Here is an 18,111-nt window from a genome sequence, read left to right on the forward strand (position 1 = left end):
TTTATTTTTGTATTTATTTATTCATTTATTTTTAATCTTGCAACTGCTTGACGACGCTCTCCCATAATTCAAGCATTCATATCACTGGACTCCAAAGCAAAAAGCTGAAATACACAGTAAGTAAGGTCATCAGTGGAATCATTCAATCACTGGTTATTTATACTTTTTGGTACATGATTGTTTATTGTATCACATTGTGAGAGATTTCTTGTTTCCATGACCTAGGATCTCAGCATCATTCTCCATCGGAAGGTTCACCTCAAAACTCTTGTCATGGCAGAGGGAGTGCCGCCAGTGAAACAGTCTGGCAGATGTAGAGTCTCCCAGGATTCAATGGTGCATGGCTGACTACCCCTGGTGTTGTGAGAATTACAGATCCAGTGAGAGATGTGAGACGATATGCACAGAATATGAATTCTGTGATGGTACAGTTAGATCCGACAGGAAGTCTTCTAGAAGGGCGTGTCCATCTGGCTGCCCTTTGCAGCAGGCGACACCACCCCGTAACTCCTCCCCTGCCACCTCAGCCACTGCATGTGCACCTCTTTCTGGACCTGTCAAACACACACACGCACACGCACACGCACACGCACACACACACACACACACAGTATTTTGACTGTTTTCAAATAAGAAATTGGTTGTTTTTTATGCAATACATTATCTTGTGTCATATGTTTGCGCAACAAAAATAACATAGTTAAAGCAATATTTAAAAACTTTACGAAATGCATTTGTTTTCTTGACAAGAATTAGATGAGAAAAATGAATACCATTCAATACAAGAACTACATCCTACATCCTACAACCTAGAGTCCACAACCCATAACCTACAACCTACAACCTACAACCTACAACCTACAACCTACAACCTACATCCTTCATCCTTCATCCAACATCCTATCCTATCAAACAGTTAAAATGGCAATTAGCTCTTACACAGGAGCGTTCCTTCAGTCTTTATATTAACAGAGAAACTGGTCTCAATCCCATTCTCTAACTCTCACCAAGAGAGCAAATAGGTTTCCTCAAAAGTTCATCTATTTTTCTAGAACTTCAAATACATGGCCAAATCTCAACACCGACTCAAATGACTTATTCTCTTTGTAGAGAAGTCATTTGATTTGATATTGAGTATTAAGTAAAGTATCATTCGGTTTGTTATTGTGAACATCAGTGAAATGTTTGAAGCGTCAGATATCAATTTCCCTCGGCGTCAGAAAAAGTATTCTTTAATAAACCACAGCTGTAAATTCTCTTTCATTTACTGAAGTATATAGATTTAGATCAAACTAATAAACTGATCCATTATAGTCTACGTATAAGACCGAGAAGTTCAGGTACAACCGTGTCACCCTGAAGCACCAAACAGATTACCATGGCTTTACTTATTTTGTGGTGAATGTAAAACATTATGGTGTTTCACTCAGACAGACTGGGGTCGGCCACACATTAATCATGGCGGTTACATAAGTCCCCGGGGTCCGTCCTCCCCCTTACACAATGAGGAGAAGAGAGGTGGCAAATTATTTTGCATTTTAACCTCCGACAACACCAACCCAGCCAGACCCATGCTGCCTTATGATCCGGGCACACAGGTTTATGATGCAGCAGAGAGCCGTAACTCTTCTGTGAGATTTGGTCGATGTGTTAAGATAAATGTTTGAGTGGTGTGGCTTGCACTGACCTCTTGGTTGAGAAAGCAATAGAGAATCGCGACAAGCAGCCCCTGTGAGAGAGAGAAGAGGTTGAATCAGTAACATTTCGGACTGGTCCACATCATTAAAAAGGTGTAGAGATAATTTAAATGTCAGACACAAGTGAGAAATGACAGGCCGAAAAATAAGAATTAATAACAGGTCTATTATGTTTCGCTGCCGCAGGAAGCAAGAGTGGAATACATAATAGTCCTATCTCTGTAGGACACGGCTGTATGCCATGTATAATCTCTGTTTCTCTGCTGGATGGAATTAGCTTTAATGTTTCTCCTCTTTTATAAATAAATCCTTTGTCCAATGCAGCTTAACGTGAGCGGAAGATGTAATACTCATTTAATCGCTCTGTGTCTAATTAATTTAAGTTATCAATAGGAGGGGGTACAGGAGCAAAATCCAATTTGTGGAGCTTAATATCAAACCAGCTTGTACCAGATGTGGCATGAAGAGGAGGAAACAGTTGTCATTGTCTCTGGCAAATATAAACAGCAAACAGCTGCCTTCACATTCCAGATCCGCTAATCCCTTTCCTGTTTATTATGGACACATTTTCATAGCAAATAACCTTATAATATAATATATCATGCATGATAATTTTATGATTTAATATTGCAAATGATTGAATCTGGAAGGAGTTAGGTAATAAATCTGTTAAGCCAAGAGAGCAATCTATATCTCCAAAATGAATGATGCTCCTATTGGTTTACGCTGTATGACAGAGTATTAGGGCCATATTTGAATAATACGTTTTTTGAAGTATAAAATTAAGAATACAGATGCAATTTAAAGAGAGAAAAGTTATAATATGATGAGAAAAATGTTTTAAAATAATGTGAATAAAGTTTTCATTTAATGAAAAAGAAAATCATAATATTTCAATAAAAAATTCTTGAAAGTCAATTCTTTTTTTCAGGAATTTAGCAGCAAGGAGAACCTGTGCTTGTCAGAGTTTCACTTCCTTCTTGATCAGGTTCTGAAATTTCAAATCTCTTTGTTTCTAGAAACTACAAAACCACTTTGAATATCACCAGCGATAAAACGACCACTTCCAACTCCACAGAGTCCGTGTGGTTCTTTGTTCAGAATAGACACAGTAACTTACACAATCTTTTCAAAGTCCTAATACTTATGATAATGTAGCACTGATTTGCCCCAAGATTTCTTTATTTGTGAAACCTTTACTTAAGTATAACATGACAAGATGCTCCACAATTATTATATTAACACAGGCGACAGGCTGATCTTCAATATTCTCTCTCTAAAATGACATGTAGCCTAAAGTTGGGACTTTATTCTCATAATATTACAAAGTCATTTGCATAATATTAAGACTTTAATGTTTTTTCTTAACCCATAAATCCTCATAATACCCAATCCTACAGATTAACGGATAATTGGCAATTCCAGCATTAACTAAGATAATGGAAAACATTACACCTTGTATACATCAGCATGTTTGCATAGCCTTTATTCAAACAATGTCTGGTGTGAAGAGGATTTCAAGTTGAATGCATGGAACATGAAAGTGCAGACAGAACAGCTACTTTAGTCTGGTTATGTGAAGAATGGACTTATTCAAGATATTATATGAATTTTGGGAGTGGGTTTGAAAGACTGAAATTCTCATTTGTCATCGATGAGACGATCAATGAGGGTTTATTGCAACATGCAGTGCGCTAAAGAGATTACATTCTGGGTATTGGCAGGAGATAATGTGTATTTTCAGGGTATTTGAGCATGTGCCATATATTGCTGTGAGAATATTGAGTGTTGATGCTGTGCGGTCCGAGCGTGTACCTGGAAGGATCCCACGCAGAGCTCGAGACAGAGCCGCAGGTTAATACTGAAGTAGTCAGGCAGAAAATTGAAGAACATGTAGTGAGTCCCGAACAAAGGGATGAGGAGGAGGGTGGACTTAGTCAGACGTCTGTTTCACAGAAGAAAAGAAGAACAACAGAAAACAAGATGCTGGAGGTGAATGTACCCGAGGGAGGTATTTATTGCACGTCTTGTCTGAATGCCTCTCCAGATAGCATCATGCCCACAGACACAATAATCACCAGATGTCAATCAAGAGGACACTCCAGTGTGTGCATCAGTGTGGACGTAGTGTTTGTTTGTGAGCGGAGGAGAAGCAGCAGGTGCATGATTCTAAGTGGGGATATTAGAATGTGCATGTGTAGGGGAACATATTAAGTCAAGCATCACCTAACTTACCTTTAGTTTAACATCCAGCTATGCATGGTGAGCCTGAACACTTTCAGCCAATTAGTGAGCCTGTTTCAATTAGAAATTCAGATAAGCCTGTTGGGAAATGGAAAGGTAGACGTGGCCAGACTGACTAGTTGGTGGTTTAGCGTTGACTGAATGAATTAAACATTTCCCACTGCGGTAGCAGCAGTTTTCACACAGCTCGAATCTATTTGACTGTCGCATCTATTCGACATTATTCCAAATTATAATCTGCACATCAGACAAAAAAAAAGCTTGATGGTTCAAGATAAGCAAGATACACAGATGGAGCTTCGAAAATGCAAAAAATGTGAGGAAAAGATTAAAGCTCCATTTGATAAAACAAAATCACAGTTGGTAATATCTGTTTAAAATCTTCTTCAAGTATCTAAGCATTCAAAACAAAGCAATAACTCAAGTCAGAGATATTGCATCACTGGAGAGTTCAGTAACTGTTATTGTATCCACAGTGTCTGCAGCTAAAGGATTACCTGTACTGGGTGGAGTTATTGAACTGGATCAGCCGAGGATTTAGCTTCTGTATCAGGATTCGGATGATGTTCATGAAGAGCATAAAATTGACCTGATGATAGAAAAAGGGATAATGCAAAAATGAAAAAAAAAAATATGTTCAGCTTTAATTGGCTTAAGACCTTATCATTATGAATGATGCTCATTCTATTAAATGTCATGGAACCAAAGTGGGCTGACAACTGTGTAATTAGCTGTGACTGATGTGAGGAAAGTCTATGTCTCACAATTCTGGTATAAACAACGGATTTTCTTGTTTTAAATCCTTGCTCATAATCCATCTCAAAAAAGAAAGTAAACAAATCGTCTGCAGAACAATTTCTCATCTGCAGGGTGCATAATGGAAGGTCCATGGTTTGGATTAATTTGTTCGTTTCGGCACAATGGAGGCATTTACCGCTATAGACACAACAATTGGTCCCTTGATGATCCACCAATAGGGTGACTCCTCATTGATGTCCCAACATCTGTTTGGAAACACATTTCGCAAAAAGAACTTCAATCAGTCTGCGCATGTTCTCGTCCTGGGTGATGGACGAAGACTTCAAATGATGAGGGGGGGAAAAATCTATCTCCTGACAAGCAAGAAATAGTGGTGAGCTCAAAATAAGTGCAAATGAATATTTATTTATATTTTCCAAACCAAACAGCTTTAACATAGCATAGCATAGTATAGTATAAAATATGATAAGATTAGCTAAGGTAAGATAAGGTAAGATAACATAAGATAAGTTGAGATAAAATGGGGTAAGATAAGGTAAGGGGACGACAGTAAAGCGGACAGTCAAAAAGAAGTTGAAGTAGTAAATAAGTAAAACATGCAATATAAAACAAATGTAAAAATATGATTGAACAGATATAATATATACAGTTTAAACACAATAAATACAGTATATACAGAATATATACTGTGTGAGTATATGATGACATCATTTTAGTAACAGTGTGCTGCACTGTGGTTTTAACTGTTGCACTCTTAACTTCCAATGGGAATCTTTGGCATTTACAAATCTGTTGCAGTGTTCTTAGTGTAGTAAGGCCTATAACAAATAGTTGTGCATGTGGACACGATTGAAAAGTTTATGTAAATTTAAACAAACTCTGTGTCCTCGAAATAAAGCCTGGATCCAATCCACAGGAGGTTGAAGAGCACAGGTACACCTGTGGTACGACAGAAAAACAAAGTTGATGTCAGTGAGGCGCGATCAATACGCACTGAGTCGGCTGAATCATGATCAGACAGACATCGGAGTGAGAACCTGTCAACTTCTCTAATATCGGCATTGAACCGTGCAGAAACAACTCAAGTAAAAGCAATGATTCAGAGGTTGAAGAAGTAAACATGCAAAAAATGTGGAAAATCTTATCAGCATGAACACCACCGAGACAAATACCTACATTCACTGTACTCAGTCAGTCAAATAGAAGTGAGCGGCTGCTACTGTTTCAAACTGTTTAATTTAATTCAACATTTTAAGAAATGAACTCGAACATCGTTGACAAAACATTCAACCCGCGAACTTAATCAAATCAAATATAAGGGGCCACCACAGTGATGGGATCTCAGATTCAGCGGCTCTGGTTTAATTACACTTGATGCCTCTGAGCCCGGAGACTTCCTGTGTCTTATAATGTAATAAGCGGAGCATGTTCGTCTGTGGTCTGTCTGCTGTCTGTTGTCTCCGATGTGAAAATCCTTCAAACAACACAACCCTAAAATGGACAGAAACTATTTTTTGCTGTTTTACTCAATATGTCTGAACTCAGTCATCTGTTTCTGGAAAATGATGCGTAATCAAATGTCAGTGGTTGTTTGGCTCTTAGGCTGTAATCTTCGACTCCTTGGCAAAAATTAATTCAGGTGAAATGCATGTAGCCGTACCGGAGCCGTGGTTATACAGATGGTTATGTCGTCCAATTTGTTTTAGCCAGAAATATCTCAACAACTGTGGGATGAGTCACCAGGAAATCATGCACAGACCAAATGGCACTCACTCTGAAAGGACCCCTTGGTTTGTGAGCTGCTGTTTTGACATTTTGTCCAGCGCCATCTTGTTTTATTAAACCAGAAGTCACCACACTTGGAGGAGTGTGTGTGTGTGTGTGTGTGGAGGGGAGGGGGTAGGGGGGGAACCTGACTGAGTGCTCAAGGACATTGAAAGTCTACCTACAGCTTCACCCTCAGGATGATAGTAGCTGTAAATCACGCGGTATCCATGCCCCTCATGGTCTTCTCAACTTTATGATCATAATGTACAAAAATGAACATCATACTGTTTTCTTATAGTCAAGAGGAAAAATCCAAATGACTCTAGCAATCATGCCTCTTCTTGTAGGACCACCAGATTTCGAATGATTTGACTACACCTCATTTAAAATTGATGACATTGAGTATATGAATTGTAAAATTTTTGAAAAGAGTGTTATCTTCCACTCCAGTGGCAGAATAATAACTCCAGGGCTCCAGGACATCAGATTATATCTGATTATATATAAAAACACATCGGCTTCATAAAAGTAGGAATGACAATGAATAAAAAAGAATAAGCAGCGCTGCTAAACAAGAAAAAAAAAAAACATTTTTATTTTCAACTCACCTTGAGCAAATATGCATTTAATACAGGGATGGCATCTCAAGTAAGAATAAAAATATAAATAATGTTGTTAACCTTTCCACTACAAAAATGTACCTAACTTGTAGCGTATCATATTTATTGAGGTTTTGTTGGAATCATTGTACAAAACTCTTTGTTTCAAATCTGCAATAATTAACAGTAGAACCGAGCTCATTAAATTAAGTCTGGACCACCGCACAACCACCATCGTGAGGAAAACTGCATGTCAAGCTTTCTCACCCCATCCCAGCAGGCCGAAGCCCCACAGGCAACGCCGGCTTTGATAGAAGGAGGAGAGCAGCAGGGAGTTGAGGTAGAGCGCCTCCACCAGGAGCCAGAAAAAATTAGCCATTACACAGTAGTGACAGAAGACCACAGAGGCCTTACAGGCGAACTGCAAGGAAAGATATAGGGACAGAGAAAGAATTGCAAGTAGGGGTTAGTATGAGCGAGGAGCCGTGCAGGCAGTATATGACGAGGGTGTAAAAATGAAAACAATGAAATCTGCTCATATTTTCCCGAATTGAGCAAAGACCCTGTTATCCTCAACATCATCGACTTACTGTGGAAAGTGTGCAGTGGTTGATGTCATCACTTGAGAATAGTGTTGCATCCTTTATGAACACCCCCGCAGATTTAAGGATAAAGGTAATAAAAAGCTGGATGTGAATGAGATTCCTGGCACAACGAAGCCTCCTGTTGGAACAACACAACATCAAAATGCCATTACAAAGCCAGGCACAGAGTTTATGTTAAAGCAAACTGCGTCCTGCCGCCTGTAGCTGCCTGTGCGTCTTTTCTCTGGACAATGTGAATTCATTATCAACCTGTTCCTACCTGCAGAGCAACAGGATCAACACGGCCACAGTCAACACCACGAGAGAAACACTGTAGCCGACGGTGTAGATCAGCTTCACAGTGGCAAAGTAGGACTCCTCAGTCTGAAAGCAGATTTTGCTTAAGACTTTATACACAGAAATAAAAATATAAACGCTGTTAAAAAATGCTGTTAGGCTACATAATGTTTAAAAATGAGAGGAAACTGCAGACGAGTTCAGAACGACTACTGAACCAACTAAAAGCTACAACGCTGCTTCTCTAACATCAGCACTTGTAATTAATGTCTTTCCACCCGAGCCAGTGGACAACTTAAAAGCTCGTTTTTTAAACTCAGGACAAAAAAAAAAAAACTCAGTTTGACACCAAAAGTAGCTTTATTCATGATCCTCGTCCAAAACCGTACATCAATAGGATTAAGCACCATCCTCTCTTTGTGGAACAAAATAAATGACCTGAAGCATTTTCAGATGTATTGCCTTTATGTCTGAATAGATTTTCTCTTTTAGTGTTGGGGGCAATGAACCGTTAAACTTCTATTTGAAAGTCAACTACCCAGAAAGAAGTAAGTGCAGGTGTTTAGCAGCACTTTCACATCAGTACAGTCCGACACAAACATCTTTTCAAACATGGTACATTTATCTTTCTTATTTAGCTTGTAGGTAGATTTAATTAATAATTCAATTTGTTTTTAATCTTTGGTAAATAACATAGATGTATGCAACACCAGAGTTTCACACCAACATTAAGAACACAAATTAATGAAGAAAGTGAGTGGCAACAAGGAACAAGGAACATTATGACAATAATATGACTAGGAATAAAATTCATGCATCACATATCAAAGGAAACATATTAGGTTCCTATTAATGTTAACATTTTTAATTGGGTTACTAGAAGATGTTTTCATGCCCTAATGTTCAGAAAACACTTTCCTCAGACTGTCCATCGCTGCTGCTCCTCCTCTCAACCTCTGTCTGAATCACTAGCTCCTGTCTCTTTGACACTTTAACTTCCTGATGCAAATAACAGACTTACTGTACAAATTGCGCAATCCCTCCCTTTATACTTATTGTCATTTTATATTTTAAATATCCTATGTTTATACTTGCCCGAACGGATCCACAGCAAATCCCTTGTATGTGTAAACCAATAAAACCAGATCCAGAATCAGATTTAAGGCCTGTTAAAGCGCAGCCTGTTCTTATTGGTCAGCTGGACCACTCTGTTGTGATTGGTCGACTGCTTCCATCGTGTGTGGAAAATGTCGAGCTCCATTCTCACTTAACCTGGTCTTGCGTAATGCAAATGTGGGGCACTGTGATGTCACATGACTTCATGATTCACAGGAAGTATCGGCTGAACTACTATGAAGGTGTTAACAGGAATCATGAGCAGTGTTGTCGGTGAGAAAGAGGAATCTCCTCACCTTAAGGCGTTGTAACTGTGCAGAACTTTTACATACACAACAAACTTCAACACACGAGAGGATAGAAGACCTGAAAAAGCATATTTCGCTGCTCTATTTACCACCAGGGGCAACCACTTATTCTACAGGCCTATCTGAATGATATACGTTCTAAAAGTGCCACTGTACTCCTACTTTTCTCTGTAAACCGAGGTGTTTTCTCCTTCTATGAAGTAGTGTTGTTTTCTGGAGCTGAAACAGAGCCTTCTCCTCGCTCCTCCTGCTGTGTCTAGTTCGTTCTCCCTGACCTCTGCTCTCTTATTCCCCACGTCTGACCTCTGGATCAACTCAGCACAAGCAACTCTCACCTCAGGTAAGACATCATCCACGCTGCAGGCGATGTGGTACGGTGGGAAGGGCCCGGACCAACCTCGACTGGTGCAGTTACGACTCACCGAACCTGAGGGGTAAGGTGAATAGAACAAGAATTCAACTCTGCCACAAAGTAGTGAACTTCAGATTAGAGTCACTACAGAGTAGAAACATATTCAGGTGAAATGCATGTAGTCGTAGTGGCGCCGTGGTTGTAGAGATGGTTATGTTGTCCCACTTTAAACATGTTTACTGACGTTATAGATAAATTGAGAAAGTAGAGTCATTTCTTTTTGACTTCATGGACTCCTTTTTGCGATGGGAGTCGCCCCCTGTTGGTCATTTGAGAGAATGCAGGTTTCAAACACTTCCACATTGGTTTCACTTTCCAGTCCCAGAGCCTCTATGTCCATTTTAATATAGTCTATATTAGACTAGAGGAAAAATCCAAATGACTTTGGCCATTATGACTTTTCCTGTAGCGCAACCAGATTTTTTTAAAGATTTAACTACATCTCTATAATATCACAGCTATCAATGATTCATTAACACAACGCTTTAAACTGACGTTAATGGTTCCCAGGTTTACCTTAAGCATGACCATGGTGAAACATCTCAGCAGATAGTGATGTACTGCCATGAAATCTTGCTCAGACATTGATGGTCCCCAGAGGATCAATCATTTCCTCTAGCACTATCATGAGGCTGGCATGAGGTTTTGAGTGAATTGTCTCGAAAATAACTGGATGGAACTCTGTAAAACATTTCGTTCGCACATTCATTTTCCTGTCGACATCCACGCCCACCGTGTGACCCTTCAGTCACCTGTGTTGTTTCTGAAGAGGGCGAAGACAGCAGGACAACCTCTGTGGACGGTGTCTCCAATGACGGCGTGAGGCCAGCAGACGACTGCATCCCAGAATGGACGACAACCTTTTCGGAAGACGGAAATTAAATTTAAACAAGTTAAATATTTGTCTGCTTGGAATCAGACTGGAGATTCCATGAGCACCAATTTATACACGGTTGCCAGGAAATCCCAGTTGCAAACAGTTTCTTATGGAGACAGAAACACTATACACAAAGCCATAACATCTGCCTGTAAACTACGTTAAGACAAGAATGTGGGACTGCTGCAGGTCACGAGCAGGCCCCTCATCTTAGAGCCCAGAGCTAAATCCTTATGTAACGATCCTAAATAGTCTCCTCTACAGATGCACCACCACAGGAGAGGCGGTGGACTAGTGGCAGAAAGTTGGACTGTGGGCAGAAAATCCAACGGTGGTCTCTGGTTTGAATCCACGGAGTGACAACAAAAAAACAACATACCTGCACGGACAACACCTGGACAACACCTGGATCTGTTCCACGCTGTCTAAAAAGTGCCTACCCCACTGTCTAAGTGCCCCTGAGCAAGGCACCTTACTCCCCTAACACCTGCTCCCCGGGGTGCCGTGCATGTGTCCTCCTGTGTACACCAGATGGGTCATAGCAGATAACAAATTTACCCCCTTGCATGTCGTGCATGTGTGTGGGACAATAAATGTATCTTGTACGATAAATCACTTTCCCTGCGTTTTAATTCTGCATTCGAGACTCTGCCCCGATTCCCCGTGAAGCTTTGATTCCAGCTCAGACTTAATGTGAACATTTTCTCCCAGCGCAGGGTGAGTTTTTAATTGGTTACACACCGTCCTGGCTCCCGTTGACCTGCGCTGCAACGTATTGAAGGCAGTGGCGCTCCTCTCTCTCCAGCTGGAATATGAACTCACACTCTGGATGCAGGCTCGATTCCTGGAGGTAGAAAAGAAGGAAAGATAACATACAGGCATTTAAGCAGAGGATGTGGAGACCACCCAGTCTGTAAATACATGAGAGGGTCTTTAATCTGTGTCGGGGAAAAAAGCCTGCAGTTTATAAAGGACAGTGAATTTTCAGCAGGAAATGCTTTCCCACTCAAACGCTTTTGGCTAAACGCACCTATTTCCGTTGGTGGTATTAAGCAAAACAATCTCTCACTTTACTGCAGAGTGGAAGCTCGGAAACTACATTTAATGAGTTCATCCCTGGGGACACAAGTCTTTCTCAACGCTGCCCTCCCTCCATTAAGTGCTGCCCAGAGATTCTCATACTGTCTGCTGCTGTTCATTCCCGATGAAAACAGAATAAGTGGATTTGCATTTGACTCTGGTACTTACACTTATCTCTACAAAAAATGAAAACATCTTGTTTCTAAGAAAGAAATGTGATAAGATGTTGGAGGCTAACAGGAAGCAGGCGGATCGGGGGATGGGGGGCATTGGATGAGAGAACACCCTGGACAGGTCAGCGCAGGTCGCCACTATACACAGACAAACAACCATTCACAATCACATTCGGTCAATTCAGAGTCTTTAATCAACCTGATCCCAATCTGCAAGTCTCTGGACTGTGAAATATTGAAACGTTATATATATGTCATATTATTGTCCTTGAAAATGAATAAACATTCAAGTTTTGTGCTGCATGAGTTACAATGAACTGTTCTTAAACATGGCAGCTGATACGTCAGATGTTGTGAGAGCTGTATAGAGGAGTGACAGTTTAAAACAAAGATTGTGTTTTGATCTTACTATGACAGAAGCATTCCTCAGCTACTTCAGCTTCAATGCACAGTCTGGATATGAATATAAAATATTTTTGGCAGAGTGAGTAATATCTATTGGATATTGTGGGGTTTCCAGATTATACAGGATTGCTGCTGTTAAAAAAGGGTTGAAATGGAATTAGATTTATTCATTTTATTCATTCATTTTACTACAGAAAATCTAAAATCTCAACCTAATTAAATGTTTCTAAAGGGGCTGTTTTCTATAAGTACTGAGGCGACTGGCTGTGAGTGGAGGATGGGCCACGGCACTACAGCTTAAATTCAAGTTGTTTCTGTTTCCCAGTGAACTAAAGACTGAGGTTTCCTGATTAAAAGCAATGCATTGTATCACCATTGAAGTATCTTTGGTTTCAGAAGTTGAACATTCAACAAAACACAGCCGGAGGCTCAGTGTGCAGTCAGTCTTATAATGAAGTGTTATTGATAGACACCCTGCACAGATTTAGTTATGAGCTCCATCTCGCTAGGAAAGACCAGAAAGGAAACACGTCTCTTTGTGACAGGATGGAACCAAAGTCAGAATGAAACAAAACCTCAGAAGCTGAATTCCCCAGGGGACCACAAACAAGTACAGCAAAAGATACAAAAAAATATGATACAGTGAATTCATGGGTTCTCTTATTATAAAACCAGGGATACCGATTTAAAATTGAAAAAGAACCAACGCAGACAAATATCCAGTCATATGTAGATAAGGAGCGAATATGCGGAAGATTTGAATTCATAACACTCTGAATCGAATTGATTAATGTAACTGGAAACTCAATTTAATATAGATTTGCCATGTCGGTAATTGTTGTCCTTCTATCTTAGGGATGACACTCCTTGGCATAATGCCTTTGCCAGCCCCTTACCTTAACCTTAACCATCACAACTAAATGTCTAACTCTAACCTAAACCTAATTCTCGCCCTATAACCTTAGAACCAAGTCCTAACCATCGAAACAAGCCGTTGGAAAATTGAGGACAGGCAAAATGTCCTCACTATGCTAAAAATGTTTAAGTACACACACACACACACACACACACACACACACACACACACACACACACACACACACACAGTGTTGTGTGTCCATGGCTTCGGAGGACTCACTTACTAACAACGACTATGGCCTCAATAAGGAACATTTTAAGCAATTTTAACACATCAGTCTCCTTTTGTCTCTATAATGAAGACAAGTCCACATTATGTGACTGTAAACAGATTTAGACTCCCTCAACACGAGTTATACCTGGACTACAAAAACACACACACAAAATAAATTGTTGCTCTTCTATTTCAGAATAATAAACCACACTGGAAACGGTGACAAAAACACCTGGAGAACGAACACAACACAGTAAAACTAATAGGAACTCAACACAATTACCCTGGAAGTTGTTGAACAGAGAAAGCAAAACCAAGCAAACACCCAGCCGCCCATTTACTTTACACAAGTAGTTAGAAATATGCGAGCTCTTAGCACCATCTCTCCCTCCATTGAGGAACGCACACGTCGGAAAACAACCTCAGGGAATCACTACCAGTCCTCTTTGTTCCTAATGCAATGCTAATAATCTAATGACAGCTGCTACTGTGCAATTTACCCAGCAATTACTGCTCTTCCTCTGTTCAAAAAGGCGGACGAGGGACTTACGAAACAAAAACACATATATACCTTGAGTCCTGCAGGGAAACTGGATTCAGACAATCAGAGATTGCAGATTTTATGCTTCAGGGCGAGGAGATGGATACCGATTTGTATATGTGTGTCACTGCTGAGCATTGAGTTACCATAGAGCTGATGCAGTTGCGTTACCATATAGTACAGAAGACAAAATGATGCATGTTTGCAGCCATGTGCCGCACACAGATGCTTCTCAGCTGCAGGTTGGGATAAAGCGAGGCACCCTGCTGCATTTAAGAAATAGGAAAAGAGATGGAGATGGATGGAGGCAAGGGGGGGGATGCATGAAGTAAAGCTGGATAATGTGAGCCGTGAAAACCAAATGTGAAGTCCAGCCTCCACACAGCCTGGGCAGCATGCAGCCTGTTGTAAAAACGTGCTCTGAGAGGTGAGGCCCATTATCCACTAACAACCCAGAAAAGGGGCCATCGGGCTGCAGGGGCTCACTTTGCAGATGTCGCCTTCGATTTTCCACAGCGAACGATGTGCACTTTCACAAAGCAGCCAGGCTCCTCCAGCACAGGACGACAAATATAACACCTGTTCAGTCGATCGGAAGGAGAGCGAAAACACAGTCAGTCTGTGGAGTTCGTAAATGAGAGACATTTTTGGACTTTTGTCAAATGCACTCATTATGATGCATCAAGTAACGATGATTCTTGAAGTTCTCATGAAAGATACATGAGAACTTCAAATATCACCATAACTTTATGCTTTGTATAATAAGCTGGAGTGAGAGGATGTTAGCTTAGCTTAGCATAAAGATGGAAAAAGGGAGGTAAAGTCTGGATCGGTGCAAAGCTAATAAAATGTAACATTTTATATCATGTTTGTTACTGCACCAGGTCAAGGAATGTATCTAAAGAAGGACAACATGACAGCTAACCAAAAGTGAAGCCAAAGCGTCTCCATTGACCCCTGGTGGCTGGCTGCAGTATAGGACAACAATCCTGCCTCGTCCATGTTAGTACAGGGGACATGGACAAAAATAAAAAGTCAAAATACACGTCAAACAAGTTTTTCAAGAAGATTTTTCTGTCATTTTATGTAGTTCTCATCAAACTGATGTTTAATGAAGTGTTTATTTTTCTGCTAAATTTGGTTTTAATTCGTTATTTGATGCTATAAAAACATCATGATTGACAGGGAACGCTTGTATCAATAACGCAGCTCCATTCCCCAATCGCTGCTGTGCACTCTCACTTCAAGCTTCAATTACTCTCGCCGCTGTGTTGGAGTTTTCATTTCTGTTTAGCTGTTTATCTGTTTGTCTGTTTGTCTGTTTGTCTGTTTGTCTGTTTGTTTGTTTGTCTGTTTGTCTGTTAGCAGGATTATGGAAAAACCACTTAACTGGGGGAGCATATTTGATTTAGGTGGCGGATCCAGGATTTTTTTTCTTTTTTTAACATTGCAGGATTTTATTTGTATATTTTAAGGCATTTTTGTGAATTCTTGTGGAAATGATTCATGTATGCTAATGAAAAACCAGGTATATATATAGGGGACTGATATTGAGGATGTGCTATTCGGTGCAGATTGATAGATGGATAGATTCTAGTTTTGCATATTTTTTCAAACAAATGAAATACAATTAACGATAATTAACGATGACAGCAGGCTGACATTCCAATAGAGCCACGTCATATTTTGTGTTTTCAAATTGTTTAAAAGGTAAATATAAATTGTATATTTATTGTAGAGTTGTATACTTCATGGTCAGTATATTGTTTAACCAGCTGCTTTCCTATTTTCAGTCTTTATTCTGGGAGAAGCTAAAAGGTTGCTGGACAACCAAGCTTCTGAAGTTGACTGATGTGAAACAAAGCATCTTTCCAAAACTGTCAAACTATTACAGCTGACAGAAATAACCTCACAAAATAAATTAAATATAACAAAAACAGTTAGCTGTCCATTTGCTGACAGCTTACAGAGTGAATTTGGTTTTTCTGAGTAAGATTCATGTTTCGGTATAAATAAGCCCAAAATGATGACATTATTGTCCTCTTTTCATTTTTCTATCTTTCTTTGTGTTGCATCTAGGGTTCAGGTTATCTAAACAATCAGAAGACTAGAGGCCTATTTTTGAAATGATTATGTTATGTTATGTGTGTGTGTGTGTGTGTGTGTGTGTGTGTGTGTGTGTGTGTGTGTGTGTGCGGATGGCATGATGATTCTCTGCGGTTCTGAGCAGTGATAGAGTGGAATGGACAGAATGATGTGGAACACAGTGATGAGTGTCTGGCCTGTTCCATTTCTCACTGTGCCACAGTAATCATCATGCCATCTGTTCGCCTGCTTCTCATATTTCTATTCTGGTATGTAAACTAGCAAGGTGGCCGTGTAATAACAGTCACATAAAGATATTGAGATAAAAAAATAAATAATTGTGCAACATGTGTTCTGATCGCTGCCCGTCATGCTTCTCCACAGTTGATTGGCCAAATCAAATTTGTACAAACTAGACTCGCAATACAGCTGTGATTGATTTCAATAAGCTGAGTGCGTGTGCGTGCGTTTGTGTGCGCGTGTGTGTGTGTGTGTGTGTTTGTTTGTGTACAGTATGCAATACCCTTCTCACATTCCTTGCCATCTCACTACAATCATCTTATTCTCCTCCTCCCCACCATTTTTCCTGGAAGTCAACATACGCGATACACATTCCATTCTCATGCACAACTACACACACACACACACAAACACACACACGCACACACCATAAACAATTATTTTTGCAATGAACTACGTCTACTCACATGTACAGAACAAAACACAAAGCAGCCCTAAGTTTAACTTGAAAAATGACTTGTTTCTTCAATTTCTCTTTATTTCTCGTGTGTATGTAGTAGTGCATGAGAGTGTGAATGTAAACCGTGTTTTGTGTAGTTTTATCTTCCATAAATGGTTTTACATGAAATAAGTCTCACATTTCATGGGCTTGTTTTTCCATAATGTTTTATATGTGATGACATTAAACCCTGTTTTACACACGTGTTGCAAAACCTTTCTATCTACACAGACACACATCTCCAGAATTAACAATGAAACAAACGTTAGTGACAAAAAAAATTATAAAAAAAGGGTAAACTACCAGGAGAATTTGAAAAGTGTCCGTCGCAGTTTCCAACAGCCCAATGTGAACAATTCAAAAGTGTTGTGTAGAAGTCATGAGGGTTTTCACATTTAGAACCAGAATGGAGGCTGAAGTCAGGGATTATTTTACATTTTGCTGCATGCAGTATATTTGGGTGTATATATACATATACTTTATGCATTAATGATAAATATATATACAATACCTACAGGCACAGATACACCCCCCCACACACACACACACACACACACACCCTGCCCTTTCCTTCAAAACAAATCTGCTCAGCATTGATTTTGATTTAATGTAAAAGCTGCTAAACCCTTACACACATAAAGGTCACGATCACACGTGCAGTCACCACTGAGTGTACTGCAGTGTTCGTTATAAAATGACCAGCTTCTTCACATTCAGCCCGGGCAAACATGACATGCTCCTGCAGACACATTAACCCTCGATCAGGGTGAAGAGCCCAACTCTAATCTTTCACACACGCTTAGGAATATAATGAGCAAGAGGAAACAGGAGCAGATCAATCTGTTTCTCTTCTGTGCGTTTTGATTGTTTTTCATAATTTTTGCACAAAAACATTCAGAATTGTAATTTTTCCCAGATAAAGAAAACAACAACTATAAGTTTCAGATGTAGATGTGAATAGAGTAAAAGTAATCCACTTACAGTTGGAGCCAAACACAGGGTGAGGAACATCCCTGTGATGAGGAGACAGGTCATGTTGATGGTGCAGTGCCCTCCGCTCCCTCCAGTGAGCTGCCTCCCCCAGTCAGACTGCATCACTCTGCACACTCCGGCAGGATGGGATGCTGAGCCCCTCTCTCTCTCTCTCTCCAGGTGAGAACAAAAACATCTCACCCAGCATCACAGTCACAATAAAGCAATTCCTGTCTTTCTTTTCAGAGTAAAAACCTCCATCAAAAGCTGCAGTAAGTAATGGTTGTGGATGAGTTGTTTCTAGTCGTAACCGTGTATACAGGT

At 40.0% G+C, this 18,111-nt stretch overlaps 1 protein-coding gene across 1 annotated transcript; it reads right to left on the bottom strand.

Annotated features, from left to right (window-relative positions):
• Positions 1-452: 452 nt before the first annotated feature.
• ghrhrl (growth hormone releasing hormone receptor, like) lies at positions 453-17,850 on the bottom strand. The gene is made up of 13 exons (XM_053431349.1): positions 17,797-17,850; positions 11,402-11,504; positions 10,536-10,643; positions 9,707-9,798; positions 7,931-8,034; positions 7,657-7,789; positions 7,334-7,487; positions 5,579-5,639; positions 4,876-4,945; positions 4,439-4,530; positions 3,513-3,642; positions 1,688-1,729; positions 453-554 (listed from the first exon to the last, which is right to left on the bottom strand). Exons 1-13 carry the CDS (start codon positions 17,848-17,850, stop codon positions 453-455), a joined length of 1,245 nt encoding a protein of 414 aa, XP_053287324.1.
• Positions 17,851-18,111: the final 261 nt, after the last annotated feature.

This window comes from Pleuronectes platessa, chromosome 9 (genome assembly GCF_947347685.1).
Source record: "Pleuronectes platessa chromosome 9, fPlePla1.1, whole genome shotgun sequence".
Lineage (NCBI taxonomy): Eukaryota > Metazoa > Chordata > Actinopteri > Pleuronectiformes > Pleuronectidae > Pleuronectes > Pleuronectes platessa.